Source organism: Sparus aurata, chromosome 1 (assembly GCF_900880675.1).
Source record: "Sparus aurata chromosome 1, fSpaAur1.1, whole genome shotgun sequence".
Lineage (NCBI taxonomy): Eukaryota > Metazoa > Chordata > Actinopteri > Spariformes > Sparidae > Sparus > Sparus aurata.
The window spans coordinates 28,916,325-28,936,709 of NC_044187.1; the positions used below are offsets into that span (position 1 = coordinate 28,916,325).

At 41.2% G+C, this 20,385-nt stretch overlaps 3 protein-coding genes across 3 annotated transcripts; 2 read left to right on the forward strand and 1 right to left on the reverse strand.

Annotated features, from left to right (window-relative positions):
• The first annotated feature begins 38 nt into the window (after positions 1–38).
• Positions 39–8,833, forward strand: syngr2b (synaptogyrin 2b). The gene is made up of 4 exons (XM_030417550.1): positions 39–310; positions 3,460–3,697; positions 4,371–4,507; positions 6,212–8,833. The coding sequence occupies exons 1-4, from the start codon at positions 200–202 to the stop codon at positions 6,461–6,463; spliced, it is 738 nt and encodes a 245-aa protein (XP_030273410.1). The 5' UTR covers positions 39–199; the 3' UTR covers positions 6,464–8,833.
• A 477-nt stretch (positions 8,834–9,310) lies between these two features.
• On the reverse strand, positions 9,311–12,804 carry tk1 (thymidine kinase 1, soluble). Its single transcript, XM_030417562.1, has 7 exons — positions 12,547–12,804; positions 12,307–12,338; positions 11,768–11,881; positions 11,088–11,181; positions 10,608–10,697; positions 10,190–10,309; positions 9,311–9,952 (listed from the first exon to the last, which is right to left on the reverse strand). Exons 1-7 carry the CDS (start codon positions 12,610–12,612, stop codon positions 9,773–9,775), a joined length of 696 nt encoding a protein of 231 aa, XP_030273422.1. The 5' UTR covers positions 12,613–12,804; the 3' UTR covers positions 9,311–9,772.
• Positions 12,805–15,137: 2,333 nt separating this feature from the next.
• afmid (arylformamidase) lies at positions 15,138–20,175 on the forward strand. Its single transcript, XM_030433936.1, has 11 exons — positions 15,138–15,243; positions 15,516–15,606; positions 16,813–16,917; positions 17,025–17,073; positions 17,162–17,247; positions 17,343–17,415; positions 17,565–17,662; positions 17,806–17,884; positions 18,087–18,222; positions 18,809–18,913; positions 19,241–20,175. The coding sequence occupies exons 1-11, from the start codon at positions 15,214–15,216 to the stop codon at positions 19,268–19,270; spliced, it is 882 nt and encodes a 293-aa protein (XP_030289796.1). The 5' UTR covers positions 15,138–15,213; the 3' UTR covers positions 19,271–20,175.
• Positions 20,176–20,385: the final 210 nt, after the last annotated feature.

Genomic DNA, 20,385 nt, shown 5'->3' on the forward strand with positions numbered 1-20,385 from the left:
CTCCGCCCCTGTGACGCGCAGCCGCCTGCGCAGCTCCTCTGGGTGGCTCTGCGCTTTCGTCTTCGTCAAGTGGAGCAGAAGCACGGCGGGGGCGGACGGTAGTTCAGGTTTAGTTTAGTTAAAGCTGGTAGGCTGTCCCCTCAGGTTAGTTCAGAACCACGCGGAGATCTCCGGAGGAATCGGCTGGACCGGGAGAGATATGGAGGAGACGGGCGGTGCAAGTGCGTACGGGGCTTCACTCGCAGGAGGAGGTTTCGACTTCTCCAAGTTTGTCCGACAGCCTCAAACCATCGTGCGCCTGCTCAGCTGGGTGAGTGGAGCGAGTGTGGGTTTTGCGATCTCGTTCAAAGGTTCAGAAATAACGTCCAACGTGGTCTGCGAGCAGGTGCGTCGGGGCCGGGGCGCGTAAAGCGGCTCCGTGGAGCGGCGAAATTATATATTTTTAAAGTGTGTGGGCCAGAACAACAGCCTACTATGTGCTGCGTCTCCGCGGGGCGTCATGTTGCAAGCAGCTGGTGCATGACAGCAAGTCGGCGACAGCACAGGTCAACACTGCTGTTGTTGGAGGACAAAAGACCGAAAACTGTCAGACGAACTTAAAGCAAAACTGTATGTGGGACGTGTGGTCATGTTAAAGGTGCTCTGTGAAGTTTTAATCAGAAGAGAACAATCTTCAATGATTTATTTTAATGAGCAAATTAAATTAATTAACAGACTGTCTTTAAAGGACAACACGGTTTTTATACTATTTTACTTTGTTCATATTTGGCGGACCCAGCCACCTTTGTGTCCTGGGGACCTTATTCTACTAAAAGATGCCTTGTTTATTTAGTAATGACATTTTTCTTTCTGAGTTGAGATTATCGCCATATCATTATTGTAAAATAATGAATGAATATTTTGAGTCTGAATTTCTTTACCAAAACTACATAATGCCCCTTTAATGTGTAGTCTGTACCACCGGTTCTGTGCTCAACAGACAGGAGGACTATATTCATGTAAAGTCAGATTTTAAGAGATCACCTGCTTCTATAATGTTTAAGACAATAATACTAATAGTATTTAATTTAAAGAAGTGATAAATAGGCTTAAGGGTATTTGTAGGGGAATTCATGAATCAGGGAAAGTTATGGGAAGTACACTGCTGATCACCTGTCGCTAGGCAAATCTAATGCATGGTTTTGATTTTGTGGTTTGCACACTGATCTGGAAAGTCCAAACTGAGCCTCAACCAGACAGGTTACCATAATGCCATTGTTGTCTGACACTGGGTGATTGAGAGAACAGAGACTGAAGAGTCCAACTCCTTTATCTTTCCTCGTGATAAGGTTGGCACCTAACAGTCAGTGCGTTTACATGACACTCAAGAAAACCGAATTACTGTGTTAGTCCGACTATGGTCGGATTTTTAAGATGCATGTACACACCTTAGTCTGACTAAAATCGGACCGGACTGAGTTTTATTTGCTGTGAGTGGTGTTTTCTCCTTACAGATGCACATCTTTGATCACAGAGACTGTGGTTGACTATTTGTAAAGCCTCTGCGACAAAACACGCAGCTTCTTTACCTGTACGGGGTGGATGAGCTCCGAGGACAGAATGTGCCCTCGGTTGCCTCGACTGCTTGGAGTGTTTACGTACATGTGTTTGGGAAACTGTGTGTGAGAGGGATTATGTGTGTGTGTGTGTGTGGGTGTGTGTGTCACTGGTAAACAGGGGCTGATGGGCAGGTAAGGTGATACCTCTCGCGTTTACTCTTGGTGAATGTGTGCTACTGATCTCCCTCACACACACACACACACACACACACACACACACACACACACACACATACAAACACACACACACACAAACACACTCAGTGCAGCTGTGTTCACGTCTTCTCATAGTCACATTGGCCAGATCACCGTCTATCTCTGGTGATTTTAATCTCACTTCAGTGAGCCAGCACATATGGAACAAGGGAGGATTGTTGCCTCTGTAACCCTGCCTGCAAATCCCACAATGCACCACAGCTGCTCCCAGACCAAGGAAAGGCTTGAAAGCTATTGAATCATTTAAATATGATTTATTTATTTTTTTTAAACCATTTCATATTCTTTGAGGTCCTGACTAAATACTGGACTGAAACATCATATCTCCAGTATATCCATGCGACATAATCAGCAGCAAGCTCAAAATATTTACGTACAGTATGAAAAACATACTGTTTGTACATATGGGACATGTGGGTATGTTTCTGACATCTGTCAGTCAACACAACAAACACTTCAGAAACTTCCATCTGTTCGATAAACTGTCTTTTGTCTTGTGTTTTCATTATTTCTCATATTCACTTCCCTATGTCTCCGTCCTCTGTAATTTTCGGTACTTTTCTGTCTCACCCAGTCAGCAGGATCGTGGCCTATTTCCCTCTGTGCCCTCTCACTTCATCCCACTTCCCTACCCGTCAAACAGTCCCTCTCTCTCCTCCGCCCAGATCTCATTATGAGCGTTGTTAGGGAGTCGGTGGCATCTCTGGGGTCACATGGCAGGCAGCTGCACTCATAAGTAGGTCACATGGTTAGGTGGGTAACCAGAGCAGACAGCAACAGACCACGGGACAGTCAGAGGGACCAGGCAGCAGTTAGTTCGTGCTCTTCACTTTGTAAACACAACATGAGCAGGAGAGCTCGGGGATGTTGCAAGACTCAGCAATGGGAAAAAGAAACAGTTTGTGATGACACAGCATGATGTCATGATCACATGTTTCAGTCCAGTTGTGTGAAATGGATACAGGTGCTTGTGAAATGTGTTATGTCACATCATTTTATTTTGATGATTACATTTTTTTCCTGTGCATTGGTTGTTTTTTAGTAGACACCAGCTAAGCCTGAGGGTATTTAGCAAAGACTGGATGGCTGAAAGTTGTCAGTATGACTTGGCAATATATTGATATTATATTGTTTTCTGGATATGAGACTGCATAGATTAGATTTTGGATATTGTTATATCCTGATATGGCGTAAGTGTTGTCTTTTCCTGGTTTTAAAGTCTTTATTACAGTAAAATGATGTCCTTTTTTTGGATTTACCAAACTGTTTTTCTTCTTGCCTTTACAAACTCAGTCATTATATCCACATTAATGATCGCTACCTACAATCTCCTTTTGTCATAGCATTAAAATTGCTGTTAATTCACATTCCAAAACTCTTACATACTGCACCTTTAAGTTCATTTGCACAAGACATTATGAGGTTACTCACATGTTTCTAAGTCTCTGCTAGTAGATTTTCACACTGCACCTTCATGAGGTCGGAAATCTGTCTCAAACCTTTTAGCAGTTCATGTGAAGTATGCAATGTCAAGTTAATAGGTAAACCTAAAAAGCCGGGGGCTTGTTCCTTTAGCCTGACAGTCTCCTCTCGTGTCTTTGCAAACCACTGAAGGCCACCTTCTTCTCTCCTGTTTCAAATGTAGATATTTGCCTTGGTGGTGTTCGCCTGCATCACAACAGAGGGATACATCAACTCTCCCCACAGCTCTGAAGCAATGTGCATCTTCAACCAGAATGACTCGGCATGCCATTATGCTGTGGGAATCGGGGTGATCGCCTTCCTGGCATGTGTGGGCTTCCTGGTGTTGGATGTCTACGTGCCTTTCATGAGCAATGCGCAGGAAAGGAAGTATGCTGTCATGGCAGACCTGGGATTCTCAGGTGAGCAAGAGCACTGAAGTGATTTTTTGTTTGTGCTGTAAGGGCTTTAAAGCGGCACTAGTCAGTATTCCTTTGACTCAATTAACAATGCATCAAATGACTTTGTGTCCACCGATTAACTGGTGAATAAGGCCAGATGATAATTAGCAGTAGTGCAGTGGATTTTTTTTATTTGTACTATGGCAGTAATTGTACCCTGAGTGGCTCTCGCTCCTTCTGAATCCCTCCCTTTCAGTTTCCTCCATTTGAATGTGAAGCCCTTCATACACAAAGCCTCGGACTATTAACAGAATGTGGGACAGACCACTGGCTGTTTACCATAACATTACATCTATTATTCATCACTGCACACAGTAGATGATGGGTGGAGGAGGGGAGGACGACGTCACAGATTTAAATGAAATTAAACCCTCATCAGCTGTACATGGCACGGTTCACAGTCGGCCATTCTTCAAGGAAACAAAGAAGGAGTGGTTGGAAAAACAGCTTGTGGTCATTTGAGCAGATGGCAACAGGAGACCCGTCTATCTTCTGTTGATGTGTGTTTTTCACAGGAACTCACTTCTCATATCGGGCGCTACAGCTGAGCACTTTTGATATGTTTTCGTACAGTGAGAACAATCATTTATATCTGTGTGATGTGTTTGTGCACCTGTGTCTGTATGTTTTCCAGGGGCGTGGACCTTCCTGTGGTTTGTGTGTTTTTGCCTGTTGGCCAGTCAGTGGGGTCGCACTCATGACATCAGAGGGGTCCCCATGGACGCTGCACGCGCCACTGTGGCCTTCTCATTCTTCTCTATCGCCACCTGGGTGAGCAAGACTGCTGTTGTCTTTTTTTCATTTAAAACAGCTCAGATTTTAGCCTCTTCCTTTGGCAATGAGCTGTAGAAAGTGAGAATGCTAAAAAGATGATTGTTAGCTGGTTAAATTTCGTTGCCAATGTTTTCCAAGGCAGCTTCACGTTTTTAAAGGAATATCAACACTTTTCTATTGACTTATGTACTTTTTCTGTATTAAAGATACAATATGTAAGAATTTTAGTTCAAAACATTAAAAAATTAACCAAAACATTCAACAGAATGTGAGGAAATCACAGTTTTGACATTACACCAAAGACGTCTTTGTAGTGTGCTAAAGAGATATATACTGAAGTTAGCATGCTAACCAGCTCGCTAGGGCTCCCCTGGTAATCCAGCTAGCTGCAAGTCTAGCTGTGCTAACTTTAGCTACAGATTGTATACAGAATACAGTCAGCAGCAGTAGCCAGGGTAAAATGTATTTTCTTGCCAAGAGAAAGATGAGAAGATCAATCACTTCTTCTATGTCTGCTGAATATGAATCTAATGCCAGGTGATGATTAGATCAGCTTTGCATAAAGACCATATTTTCCGGGTTATGTCTGAGACTATTTTTAGGCTGGCCACAGACACTTCCCGTATTCTAAAACGGGCTGTTTTTTTATACACATATTAAAAAAGCAAATTAGCATAAACTAGTGAGCCTCTGAGGTGTTGCTAGGCAGATTTTCTTCCCTTTGGGCCGCTGTTGCTCCTTGTTTCCAGTTTTTACGCCCTAAACTAAGCTGAGCTAAGCAAACTAGCTGTACGTTGTAGCTTTATATTCCTCAGAGACATGAGAATGGGATATATTTTCTCATCTAATTCTTGGCAAGAAATCTTGTTAGAATATTTCAAACTGTTCCTTCCTTGAAATGTGCTTGAAGGTGTGATATGTAAGAATTGGACATCTATCAGATTTATACTCCAACAAATAGAGGACAGCATATGACCAGAGTAACTGCTAACTGCTGCTTACTGTAGTCGCTGTTGGCTAGTAAACTCAATTAATGAGGTTGCTGGTTAACATTTGGCCATATTGGCTGAGTGTTGGTCTTGTTTACTATCGGACAACAACCTCCTGAGAAACAAATTGGCCACGGACAAGCTGAAGAATATGTTAACTTAAAGAGATATATCTGCAACATAATACAAAGATGTCTTCGACATAATGTCAAACTGTTATTTTTTCACACTGTTGATAATTTTTGTTAATTTCTTAATGTTTTAAACCAAAATTCTTACATATTGCACCTTTAACATATTTGTCCTCCAAGTTGGTGCGTTCAAGTACTGGTAGATACCTCGGACATTTGAGAGTGAGACCACCACCAATACACCAAACACTTGCATATTGCTTGTCCTCTAACCTGGATTTTTCTGACAGCAGATTTGCGTAACGGTATTTTTTAGCTGGCTTTTAAATTGTACTTGTCGGAGCTCCCCACCAACACTTGAATGCACCTTTCGGAAGACTTGTCAAGACAAACCGGCATTTAACTACCTTACTACACATCAATAAAGTAGTGATAATGTAATGCATTGATAGAAGAAATGTCATTGTGATGGAATACCTCCTCTATGCAAGCTTCAAGTCTCTGCAAGTCTCAGTAGCATCAAGTGTCAAAGTGATTTACTGAAACTGTAATAACCTGGACATGTTTATTTCACTGTGTAGGGGATCCTGACCTATTTTGCCCTGGCTCGTTTCCGCCGTGGTGTAAATGAAGTCACCATCCCAACCTACACAGAGCCGCCACCAGATCACCACACCCCCTACCCTCCAACCTATGCCCCCACCTCCTACAACCCCACTACCTACACCCCTACCACTTACACAACCTACCCCAGCAATGTGCCCGACATGCAGCAGCCTCCCTTCACCTCAAACCTCCAGCCGCAAGGAGAATACCAGCCACCGAACTACTGAGACAAAGGGAGGACACAGACAGAGGGAGGGTGGTGCTCCAGGTCATTTGTTGGTTAACTGATTATAGTTGCACTGCACAGACCCAGAGCTATATCATATTGATGTGGTTTTACTTTTGATTTTGCAGGTGTTGTTGCATTTGTGAACCTGAGCAGTGCAGCTGCAATGTTAGACATGAGGGACACTCCAGTTTACGTCAGACGGTCTGTGGTCAGATCTTAAGAAATCAGGCTGAGTGTTGAGATCAGCACTGAGGATTGGGTAATCTGACAATAGACCTGTGTGTAAAGACTCAACTTTTACCTCAAGTGGGCTCATCCTAAAGGGGGGAGGTAGTTGGAATGTACCCAGGAGGTCAAAGGTCACATTATGTGACGTTATGAGGAATACTTATGAGCTCCAACCAGAGAGGAAGAAGCCAACACTTCTTGTGTTCATCTTTCCTCTCTGGTGGAGCCTGAGAATGTGCATTTGTACATAGATTTCAATTAGCAGAGCTGCCATTTTAATGGTTGCATGTGCCTAATTCTCTTTTCCTATTTGGTTTTGTGGCTTTCCCCCCTTTTCTGCATTTATCTTGAGGACCTATAAACAGTTTAGTTTTATACTAACAAGTAATTTTCTGGGAGTAATGTCTGAGAAGACCACTATAAAGCCAAATTGTTGCTTGTAAAATGTGGGCTCTGTATGCAGTTAAGTTTGTTAGCAATATAACCATAAAGTCACCCATGAAAGATCATTTAGCAAGTTTTGTGCTACAGTAAAATAGCTCCTGTGTACGGAAGAGGATTAGAAGTCAGAATTCTGACTTTAATCTCAGAATTCTGACTTTTTTCTCAGAATTCTGACTTTAAAGTCAGAACTAAAAAAAAATTCACATGTGGCCCTAATCCTCTTCCGTACCTGTGCCCCCCCATGCCAAATAGCTGTTTTAGGACCATTCTAATCAAGATGTCTTGGTCTGAAAAAACGTAAACACTCTCAATTTCTTGCTCTGACCATATAACAAATGAAAAAATGGGTAATGTCTGCTAATCTTTCGAGGTGTGTTGCCCTTTAAACCCGTTGTTAATGTTCAGATAGACAGGAGGGAGGAGCATGTAGATAACTATGCACTTATTGAGCAGGTTTATCCACCGAGAATGTCATCATACTGAAGTGTAACTTATTAACCACCAGCAGCAATGCTGCCTCCTCAGCCTGTGGAGAGTTTGGCTGCACACTTCTTCCAAGGTTTCGGTGGCATTTAGTTTTCTAAACCCTGATGTGTATCTCCTGTTTAAATGTCCCTTTATCTAAACTGCTGAAGGCAGGCTGCAGAGGGTCGATGGATTATCACCTCAGTCTGCTATGGTGAGAATCAAACACCTGTCCTAAGACGACTACTGTTTAACACTGCGGCACTGGCACCATAATACATTTGTCAGTTTAACACCTCGATTGCTTCCTGATCCATCTTTAGCTGTTAAAAAGACACTCAAAAATTGTTGGAGGGCCAGATGATGATTGTTGCTGGGTTGTGAGCAAACTTTAGATAATTTAATGACACACCAGAAACTGAACGTGGTTATATTTATTAAACATGTTACTGGTGCCATATTCAAGATTATGTTTGTCCTTTAGAAGAAAACACATGAGTAACTCACTGATGCCAAATATATGAAAGTATACCACTGGTGATTCTCATTTCTGCCTTAAGGAGATACATTAAAGTTTCCTGGGGGCTAGAAAGTGAATAAAATGTGCCATCACTAAACACTGGAGTTATATTTACACTGACTAGCTGTGTATCACAGTATCCCTCTCTGCTGTGCCTGAGTGACTGTTTTGTTTATGTGCAAGAGTTGTTTTCATCGTCTGGAAAATCAGTTAAATGTTCTCCTCAGTGAACATTTAAAATCAGTGCCCGTCTTTGATGGTAAAAAAAAGCAGCCTGTAATTACCCAACTTGGAACGACTCAACTGGTCAGTAAATTGTGCCTTTCCACCTACTCTGTCCCAGTTTAGTATTTTGGGAGCATAAGCCTACATTTTGACATGTTATGTTGACTGAATGTGAATTCAGAAGCACGCTTTGAAATCGTAGTTGATTCACTGTTTTGTTAGATTAATTTGTATTTCATCTAACTCCATGTATTAGATGAGAGGAGGCTAAAATTATTTGCGTTCAGAGTTTACCAAGAAATGTTTTATGTTTTAAGACCGGTACGCTTTTGGTTGACTTGATCTGTTTTTCTAAGTTCTTATTGGACAAGCTGTGTCATTGCCCTTATGTCTTATGCCATAATTTAATGTCATGGCATCAGAAGCACAACACCAATTTACTTGAGACCTTTTGTTCATGGAATAAAATCATTCACAGGATGTTCAGTCTTCTTGAGTATATTGTTGCATTCATGTACTGCAGTGTTACAACTAGGGCTGCATGATATGGGCAGTCTATTGCAAGTATTTTGGATGTTATTATATCTTTGATATGATTCACAATTAGCTGGAATGATCCTTTTTGCATCACAATTTTCAGTTTCACCAAAAAACAGGAGAACCACGATGTGACATTTGTCATCATCTTTATAGCTTGAGAAGATTTGTAGTTAAGTACCTGCAGCTTTACAGTACTTTGTCATCAGGCTTTTTGAATATTACAATGTAGCCACGTTGAAATTTTGATGATATATCAATAAATTGGTCAGCCCCAAGTACAGGTTTTATATAGTACACAGGATATACTTTTCCATTCCAGCCTGCCAGCCTCACCGCACAGCCTTGGAGCCTGCCAGGATTTAAACAGGTTATTTTGGTCTGCTGTAGCATGCAAGGGCATTGGGTTACATACCACACAGTAAGTGCACTGAGGTAAAATCGTTTATTTATTTATTTTTTTAAGTGTGAGGAAAGGAGAATTCCCATCTGTTTCTATGAAGGTCTTTGAGAAATAACCAAAATCAGGCCAATACATTTATCTCAGCACCACTGACCTGCTTTACATAGTGAAAAATACAAGCCAAACTTTCCATTATGAAAGCTGGCTGACAATACATTGTTAATCAACATAATAAATTAAAATCTTACATTGGATATGGTTATACACAGATTGATAATGCAGTGAAGCCTTGCCAGGTTACTGATTGGTTTTCATTTTTGCAGTTATGATGTGACACTGCTACTCAAGTTAAACCTAAGAATAAAACATCATGCCAATTACATTCCAAACACAAAGGCTTAAAAAAGGACCCAAACACAAAAAATAATTCAATGCCTGGATTTCTGCTCTCCACCCAACTTCTGCAACAAGTCCCATTTGTGTGTTCAGAGGTGAAGAGCGGAGAAAAGCTTCCTGGGAACTCTGGGGTCTGCAACTTTTCCTGTGAGACATTGTTGTGGAGTTTCATTTCTGAGAGGAGCGCTGTTCTCTTTGTCCTGCACCAGACCTCCATAACATTTTCTACACACCGCCTGATACTTGTCCGCTCCACCGATCACTTCCACCTGTGGCACAGACAAACAATACTTGCTACAATACTACACAGGAAAAGGGGAATGTGTTTCACTACGGAGTTGGTGATATGGCCAGTCCCAATAAGTTTCTCAATCATTACAAAAACACTAAAATGATCTTGTTATAATATAAACTGTAATATGTTATTAGTGAAACCCTCTCACACAAACAATGGCAATGTGAGAGGGTTAACCTATTCAAGGCTTTTTTCAGGTTTGCCTCCTCACCTCCTTCTCTGCCCCTATCCTCTTGGTGTAGGCAGCTTCTTTGTAACACTGCATGCAGACGGCGTTGAGCTTCACCACGCTCTCCGCTAGAGGGACGAGGTTCAGGATGTTTCCGAAAGGCTACAGGAATGCAAAAGACAGCAGAAAAGTAGTCAGTATCATTGAATGGATGGAGGTATAATGACATTACAAGGACAGAACAGACACATTGTAGGGTGGAATAGGGAGCACACTGCGCTGTCTGTTCTTGTGCTGCTCATGCAGATTGCATTTCTCGTCTTGCACATGTTGTTGTGCGTCTACACACAGTGGTGCCCTATCTGCCCCTGCAGCATGCACACAATGTGCGTTTGTCAACAGGAACTGTGAGCATTTGCCAGCATCACACTGATATGATGAGACAAACACGGATACTCACCTTTCGCTGGAAGGTTCCATCCAAAGCTGCTACAATGACTGTCTTCCCTAAATTGGCCATTTCCTCACAAAACTCCACTGTGTCTGGAAACTACAACACAAGAGGTACAGATTTGGTTAGAGAGGAATTCATCCCGCTGAATTCCCCGACTAGAGCAGAGACATTCTGGTCTCCATGGAGGTGAATAGCAGATTGGTTTTCAGATTAATGTTAGGCGTTTGTTCTATAAAACGTCAGAAAATGGTTAAAAAACTTGGAGTTTCCAAAAGCCCAAAGATAAGACTGTAAAATGCCCTGTTTTGTCAACAACCCAATGATTTTTAGTTTACTATCATAGAAGTGAAGAAACCAGTAAATAGGATTTATTGTACCATTTTTCCCCACTTAAAACATGGCTCACACTTAATTATCAGTATCAGTCTATAAATATATTTGGTGATTAGTTTACGGCAAAAATGAGGAAACTGTGTATATACTTACAAACTGTCCTTCATCAATTCCAATGACACAGGCTTGCAATGCAAGTGACTGCACATCTCCCAGACGATTGGCTGGAACAGCTGCCATTGTGTATCTAAAGAATGGACAGGACAGGGCGGAAAAACTTAACTTTCATAGAGGAACTGTGTATTGTGTTGTTGCCTCACTTGATCTGCCCTTTGATGTTCAAAATGTCTGAAAAATACCTTGCAAATGACTTCCTGCTTTATTCAGAAAACAAAAATACTCAACAGGAAACACAACATGTACAAAGAAATCTCGCCACTAGAGGTCATCTTTCCTGCAGGTATGATGGCTTAAGTGTGCTTCTAATGCTTCATTCAATTCAGACTAAATGGACTCTTTTAAAGAGGTTGATGCTGTACTTTAAGATATCTTTTCAGCTGTCCGCCTCAGCTTCATTATATTCTCCTGTCATCTCTATTCTACCCTTTATAATTAGCATGAGCAGCCAAATTAGACAGTTCATTTTCCACCCTTTGTTGCAACTGTAATTGTAGGAAAAGCTCCTCTTAGTAGTGCATACATTAAAACTAATGCACAAAGTTACAAAGGTCTTCCTTTTCTACTTACCTAATAAAACCCCTAGACACAGACTCATTTCTGTAAATGTAAGTTACTTATCAAACTATAAAAGTAAATGAAATCCGGTGACTTACTTGTCATGTGTGGCCATCCCTGAGTCAGAATAACGTGTGTCCTTGGCATATTTGACCACCAAGCAGTTGTACTGGGCTATTTGGAAACGGCGCACTCTTCGCATCAGTTCAGTGCTGCAAAGTGGATGACAATAATGTAGTTAAAATCAGTTAAACCCATATGTGCATTTTGTAAATGAAAGTGTAGGTTTTCACTGACATGACAGTGCCTCTCACATTCTCAGGCAATACAGCAGGCTACACCATAAGCTTGAGCTAGAGGGAATGAATACTGTGCAATGTTTATAATAACGAGCAACCAGTGTCAAATGTTCCAAGGATGTGTGAAGTTAAGAAGTATACTGAGTAGTTAAGTCACGCTTTACTGTACAAAAGGTGATTCATATAGATGAGCTGGGTAAACAATGTAGCGAATTTGGCGGGATGTTCAAGTCTGGGCGGAATTTGTGACAACAGTGTTGTCACTGAAAATGAACAACCCTAGCAACTCACATCTGCAAAATACGTGTTGTGTTTACGTCTGAGAATGAATAACTCACCTTTTGCCTGAAAACATCGGTCCAAAAATGACCTGCAAACAAAGAGGAGAGGAGCTGTTATCAGACCGAGGAAATCAGTAGAGAGGGCTGAAAGTCAGCAACACACAACAACTGAATACACCTAATGTTAGCCACGACTATGTCCTTTTCACCCGAGTTAACTTACCTTCGTCAGTCGAAAGCATGATAACGTTATAACGTTGATTAAAACAATAAAGTTAGCTACAGTCAGACACGAACCTGAATCTGTCCCCGAGCTTTCCTCGGCGAATTTGGAAGAGTTCTTGGGAGGTCCAGGCAGTCCATTGTATGGAATGACGTGACAGTTAAAAGAAACAATAAAAATAGTTAAACAAAAACAAATAAATTACTAATTTAATCCCACAGGAAAGACTGCTCTGCAACGAAATGTTTAATATTGCGCGCCAGCGGTTGTCTGCTTTTTTAGCTGAAATTCCACCAATGGGCGTAGACTCACGTGACCCTCTGAACCAATCAACTTCCAGGGAGAAGTGACAGTGGAGTGCGCCTGCGCCACTGCTGACCAATCAGAGGACAGACCACCGTGCTGTGGGCCTTTTGTGTTTGACAGTATAAGAGAACATGTGGCCAGATGTTTATTAAAACAGTAAAAACAGTGTTTAACACAATAATATTGAAGGATATTGTAAAGAGAAGAGGAGAAAAGGTCCAGATGTGAAGGCTATATAGGTAAATAACTACCCTGCAGTACAGTAATGTTCCATCCTACATTCAGATTTAAAGCTTTCTTTCTGTTTTCAGAAGTTGTTACAGAGGTAAGTGTAACCATCCTTATATGTAGAAATAATTTTCAACATTGTTTTATTACTCAGGCATGACTGGATAATGAAATAATGTGAAGTTTTACAGTGACATAAAGTCTGGACTCATTCAGACAGCAGCAGAATAAGACATCCTCTATGTGTAATGACAGTGAGTTTCTATGATAAGTGGTCTTCCGAATCTGTGCAGGATGTCTCAGATAATAACTCATGATAACTCATTTTCGTTATTACAATAACTACATTCTTTTCTAAAATTAGGGCAGTAATCTGTTTGGGACTACTTACACAGGTTATGGCTGTGCTTAAAGTCATCTTGTTTATCATGGTGATGCAACTACAGGACATCCCGCACATTTATTTTAAATGGAAAAAGAAAATATCGTGGAGAGAGTGCATCTACTGAAAAAAAATTCACAGACTTTTCTATTTCGTTCAAGCTGAGACCAAATTTTGCGCAGTATAGCGAGCTGGCAGTGTAATGGCCACGTGTTACCTCACCAGGACATATTCTCTTTGTTAATATGGACTCTTACAAATACTACAGTATTTGGAGTTTGTTGGTGAATTTAAAAGGTTTCTTATCTATTGAAAAGCCTTTTCATAACATTTCTTGTAGTGCCGCTTTTCCTTATTGTTGTAATAACAGCTGATATGTGCAAAAAAATCATATTCACATATGTTAGAGATACAAATAACAGTAAAGGAATAAAATATCACACATTTTGACTTGCCACAAAAGGAACAGCACAAGTGCTACTAATAACATCAGCAACAACAACAGTAAGTAGGGGTAGACCGATTATCGGCCTGGCTGATTTTCAGGGCCAGTATTCAGTATTTTTCAGATTGTCGGTATCAGCAATATTTCTGTCAGATTGCTGATTCTGATGAATAAAATAAATGATGGTTCTGGTGCAGCATCCTCTCACACAATATCCTGCCCACAATACTATCTGATTGGTAATACAGCACAATAAATAGCCTACAAACAATAAAATACTATGAATCTTTAAAGTATAACAGGTAACAAAATATATTATCAGTACGTGAATAAATTGGAATTACAATATCCTTTCCAAATATTGGTTATCGGTCTCCTATATTTCCAATAATTGGTATCTGCATCAGCCCTGAAAAAGACAAATTGGGCGACCCCTACCAGCAAGTTATGATAGTGTGACAGTGAGTCAGTATGAACAGTACCAAGACCCTGAAACTGAAGCAGCTAAATGGACTTCAGCCATCTTAAAGTTTATAATTTGCAGCTTTGCTTTTCCTTTATGTGACATGTCAAAATGTGAAAATGTTCCATTTTGTCCAGCTAGAGTTTTAAGTAAACACAAATTAATTTAGGGCTATGCACCATATAAGCAAAGTATCAGCTGAATATACTTTTATTAAAGGTACACTATGTAGTTTTGGAGAAGACATTTTTATCAGAGGATTTGTATTTGGTTTCATGCCTGAATAAACCAAATAAACAAACTGACCTTAAAAGACAACACAGTTTCATACTGTTTTACTCTGTTTATATGTGGCGGACCCCGCCCCCTTTCTAGCTTCAAACATTGTTCTGGGGGGCCTTATTTTCCTCTGAGAGCAGCTTGTTTATTCAGTTATGGAAAAAAATAAATATTTCAGAGTTTGTATTATTACCTCATTAATATTATGAAAATCAGAAGTCTGGCCTTGAATTTGTCTCCTAAAACTACATAGCGCCCCTTTAATATGGTAGCCTTCAAGACAGGGCCCCCAGATCAGGTAATAAAGCAGATAACAGTGCACCAACACACAGTGAACTTTAGTATGCATTTCCCACAAATACACATGCATGTTTGGTGTTGTTGTATCGAAACGTCTTGATCTCCACTTGACCTGCTGCTTTGTCTTTTAAGCTCACAAGTTTAGTCAGTCATACAAACACATGTTCGTGTTGAGTGCAGTATGTTTCTCTTCCCCCTATTTTGATTTTGGAATAGTTCAATCCGTGTGCTGTGTCAATAGTCACGTTTGCGTCATGGGTCTGAAGTTCAGTCCTTCAGCAGCCTGCGGTTCGTCTGTCGGCTCACTTTGGACCAGTGAAGACACGTGAAGAAACAGAATGTCACACTGGACTGAGATGAAGAAAGATGTAAGAGTTTAACTTTTATTTTCCATTTCCTCCCTGCTAGCGTTACTTCGCTTGCTGTAACTCTGACTGTGAGTTTATGATTAGTTTGCTCCATTGTTCCTGTAGTAACATCAGAAAAAAGGAAGCGGCAGTAAAAGAGTGCAGCAGTGTGTTGTCGGTGCCAGCAGAGGGCGCTGTTTACCGTGTATACACTGTTTACTCTGGCCGCTCATGGAGGTCGCTGCCTCGGCTTTCATGGCCGCTCGGTTGACAGCAGTCTCTCCGTGTGACAGGAGCTCGACAGGCAGTACTCACCCAGCCGGTGGTCGCACAGGATGTCCGCAGACGACGTGATCAAGGCTCACGTGAAGGCTCTGAAGGAAGGTCGGTCTGTTTTGATGCTAGATGCTAATTAGCGACGACACGCAGACATGTCGTCGGGGCTGGAGATAGACAGGGAGACAGACAGGCAGGCAGGCCGGCCGGCAGCAGCAACACAGGAGTACAGGTGTCTGACCAAATGTTGTATTCAACTGGAAATGTGTTTCCCTGATTAGATACGGGATTTTTAAAACATGGGTCGACTTATAAACACAGGCTGACAAAACATGTAACTCACTCTAAATGTGTTCCTCAGGTCAAGGCTGTACAAGTTATATATTTGCCGACTGTTGTGTGTGAATTTTGACAATATTTTTTAAAACAGCCTCACCTGTTAAGGTTGAAAAAATACTATTTAATATAGAGAAAAGCGCCTCACATTTCATATGAACCCACATAGTTACAGTAGCCAGATATTGGGACGTGCTTTGATTTTTGTGTGAGAAAGGTTCTGTAGGCAGAGCTATCAAAAGGGTAATTCCGTCAACTTTACACGTTAAGGTGTGTTTACAGGTCTTTGGGAGTTACTACTGTGTGAAAAAGGTAGTTTAACGCCTTGTTTTGACTCCAGGGGAAGCTGCATGTAATGTGAATACTGCCTCAAGTGATAGGGTAATGTGGGCAGCAGGTTTTAAAAAGGAAGAAATTTGTGTGGAATAAAAGAGGCAGCATCTGGTTCTGCTGTAGGCCTACCGATTTTGGTGATTTGATTCGAACTGTTCGTAATGAGACCACCGGTGTTACAGGAGCGCAAAGCAAACTGGTGGACTGTTTTTCAGCCTACAATACCCACAATGCAACTAGCCACGAAGTGACGTAACTGAAGGCAGTTTATCAGATTACACTCATCCACGAAAGGCTTTATACTACTTTTACTTCACAGTAAGTGAGCGGGGGGAGAGAGGTGGGGGATGAGACACGACATTGGTCCCTGGCCAATCTTGAATTGGGTCAGCGCCTCGACCCACTATTGTGCCTCATAAATGGGAAACTGTTAATGGATAAAACCAAAGGAATGTCTGTGTTTGTAAAATCCTAGGACTGCAGCATTATGCACAATGACCTAATGTACCCAGAAATATCACTAGGCACAGTTTTATCAATGTGGCAAAGACTTTGACAGTAGAGACATTTATTTTGTCTCGCTGCATGTATAGTCACATTGTTTACCCCTAGTGTCCACTAGAATGTCATGCTTTGTGTGTCCAGGTACGGACCAGGCCCGTGGTCTGGCTCAAACCTTGCTCAACGTGCCATATGGGGATGGAGATGGAGAGAAACTGGATGTCTACATACCCAGCACCAACTCATTGGGTACAGATGTCATGGCATCCAAAACCTACTGCAATGTCACGTTTCAAATCTGCAGAAACATGCATAACATGAGTCAGAATTAACAGGTTTGTTTCCCTCTGTTCCAGATGTCCACCTTGTTATTTACCTACATGGAGGCTACTGGCAGTTTCTCAGGTACAGGTCTTGTGCTCTTTTCTGCATTGCAGTGCAGATTACGATTTCTCCTTGAGGTCTTTCATGTTGTTGCTTTGTGCTTCTACAGCAAGGAGGAGTCAGGATTCATGGCCGTTCCACTCGTTGATAAAGGTGTAGTGGTGGTTGCCGTTGGCTATGACATCGCCCCCAAAGGTAGATTCTTTTCATTTCTGACAAAGTCGTTGAGCTGCTGAAGATGAGCTGGAAATGTCAGCCGCCTGCCTGTGCCTCTTTCACTCCCTTTTCAGGTAACATGGATCTGATGGTGTCTCAAGTGCGCAGGAGTGTTGTGTCTGTTGTTCAGCAGTATTCTCACATCAGGTACCTAAGATTATTGGTTGACCCATTATCACCGGATTTGATGCATTACATTAAAATGCCATCTTTAAACTTTCCCTCTGGCCATACTCGTAAAAAAAAAACACACACTGTCTCTGTTTTTAATGAAGTCTTGCTGGTTTCTCCCTCAGTGGTCTGTACCTGTGTGGCCACTCTGCTGGGGCTCATCTGGCTGCGATGGTTCTCTCCACTGACTGGTCGCAGTATACCATCACTCCTCAGATCAAAGGTGAGGCCCATCATGTGAATCAAGTGATAAATGCAGCAGAGCTTGGCCTCATTATGATTAATGGACTATGGAAATATACTGAAACAGATGCTAAGAAATACAATGTTGATACTTAACATTTTTTCTCCCCAATTGTCTCATAGGTGCTTTCCTCGTGAGTGGCATATACGACCTCCTGCCCATCCTTTCCACCTACGTCAATGAGCCTTTGAAGATGACAGAGTATGTTAGCCCTGCATGTAAACCCTGCAGAAATCAGTGTTTACTGTGTGCGCACGTTAATTAACTGTAGAGAGAACTGTGATTGTCTTTGTGGAGAGGAACTGTGTGGGGGCGTGTGTGTGTGTGTGTGTCTGTCCTCGGCTGGTCTGTCGTGCCAGTCAGTATTTGACTCCCTTGTCTCCTGGTCGTCTCCTGTTGACAGGGAGGTGGCGTTGAGGAACAGCCCCAGCAAGCTGGTCCCTCAGCTCAAGCTCTCCTCCTCCGGCTGCCACATCATTGTGGCAGTCGCTGAGAACGACTCGCCGGAGTTCCGCAAGCAGTCTGAAGAATACTACAAAGTCAGTGCCGCTGATGAAGCACAAACACCAAATTCATTGCCGTTTTAAATTATTTATTTATTTAAGGTGGGCTGGGGAGTTATCTTGTAAACAGTCTTCATTCTTCTTCCTCACTGCTTTTGTTATCGCTTTGCGGTGTTTATTTAGCAACAGCATTTCATGAATGTGCTTCCTTGTTTACAATACAAATGTAATGGGAGCCCAGTTTTACAAACATTGCACTAGTGGTCCAAACCTGCTTGGGGTACCTGAAGATTAAAACTGGTTATTACTTTAAAAATCAATTCATCGAATGATTATTACCATGGTTCTTGTCAACACATGGTTGAATATGCCCATCACAGGTTCCTTGAGCGCATGGTAACATTCTCTAGTTTTGAACATAGCCCAAATATACTTGATGTAGAACAATCCAAATGAGATAGTTCACCTTCACATTTAACCAGAACCAGAGAAATAATGTATTGCTATTCTTTAAGTCTGAATTAATTTTGTAGATGTAGTCAGTACTGATGTTATAATTTAAAAAAAAGTTTGTGTGTATGTACTATATATATATATTAACCTCTTTCTTCTTCCTTTAAAGACTTTGGAGGCGACAGGGCTGCATGTGACGATGGAGGATGTGGCGAACACAGATCACTTCAGTATCATCGAGCAGCTGGTAGATGGAGAATATCACCTAACAAAGGTACACATGCACAAAACACAACAAAAAGGTCCTGATGAATGTCGCTGATTTTTTCCAGAATGTCTTTCATTCTTTTTTTTCTCTTAGCTTTACTGCTATATTATTGTACCACGGGAGCATTGCCGGTAACACAAAAGGAAATATAAAGCAACGAGAATGGGCTTTACTTGATGGGAGCAATAATAAAAACCAGCTTGAACTTCCAAACAGTTATTGGTAGTTTTTCACAAATTTCAGCAGGCATTTCCTGAGTGTAGTACTTATTTTGAATGTGCGCATTATTTCTTGTTAAACTAGTGGTGTTTTAATTAATTTATCTCTCTGTAGCTTCTCTTGAAGATGATGGGAAAGAGCTGAGGCGGCCGTGTTTGATGCATCATTTAATATCAACATACCTCTGTATCAACATACACCTCTGAACAGAGCCATCTTGCACCGATACTGATCAAATATGCATTATTTCAGGTTTGTACAATGGTAAATGTACAATTTCTGTCCACTTTGATTCATCAGCGATAAGGTGGATTGTTATGACGTCTAGTTCACTGTTGGTTAGTTTTATTTCTGTTTAGTCTAGATACTGCTGTCAGGAAATGTCCTAATCGAGCTTCATATGTTCCAACCATGTTATCATTTTAAGAGAACATTGTGTGCCTGAAACCAACTCACATCAAGGGTGGTGCTTTTTGCAAATAAACTTGAGTTAACCGGCTCAGCAGATTATTAACGACCATAGTGTTGCACAGTGTTATTGTCAGGAAATATTGTTCCACAGAAGAACTAGAAGTTGTAGAGCTGATTGTTAGTTTTGGCATATTTCCTGTGTTTTGTAGCAGGGTGGGTCTGTCAGATTTGTGTCCTGTGACAACCTACACCACAACTTTAAGTCCATGGAAAGGACAAGAATTGTGTCAAGGGTACTGATGTATATCATATAATGTGAATGTAGCTTTTAATTGTAACCGCCACAATGCTGATATCTCACCCAGGGAATCTTAATGTGTTGCCCGCACTTGGTGAATGTTGCTAATTAAAACAATATATTTGCACTTCCTATCCTAATACAGTTGAAGAACACTGATATTAAAATGCACATATGGTTAAAGAACAAATGGGACTACAGTTAGCTGATAAACATTGTTACTCACTGCCCTCAGTCTAGCATAATGATTGAGTGTTTACTTTTATGTTTCCACAGAGTGTTCTGTTAACCATGACTGTAGATTATGAAGAATACCATCACAATAAATATTTATATTTGAGATTTTCTGTGAAGACTGTTGTTTATGCATGTCTGGATGTTGACGAGATCTGATGTAATTTGATGGTCATATCTACAGAGCAACTTCTTCCTTGTTGCTCCCCAAATAAGATACAGGACTGTATCCTCCCCTGTTATAGCATTAGTTCAGTGCCAGGCATAGTTTGGGCCCCCGAAACCTCAGGTTCACTGTATGAAAATTGTTTTATGG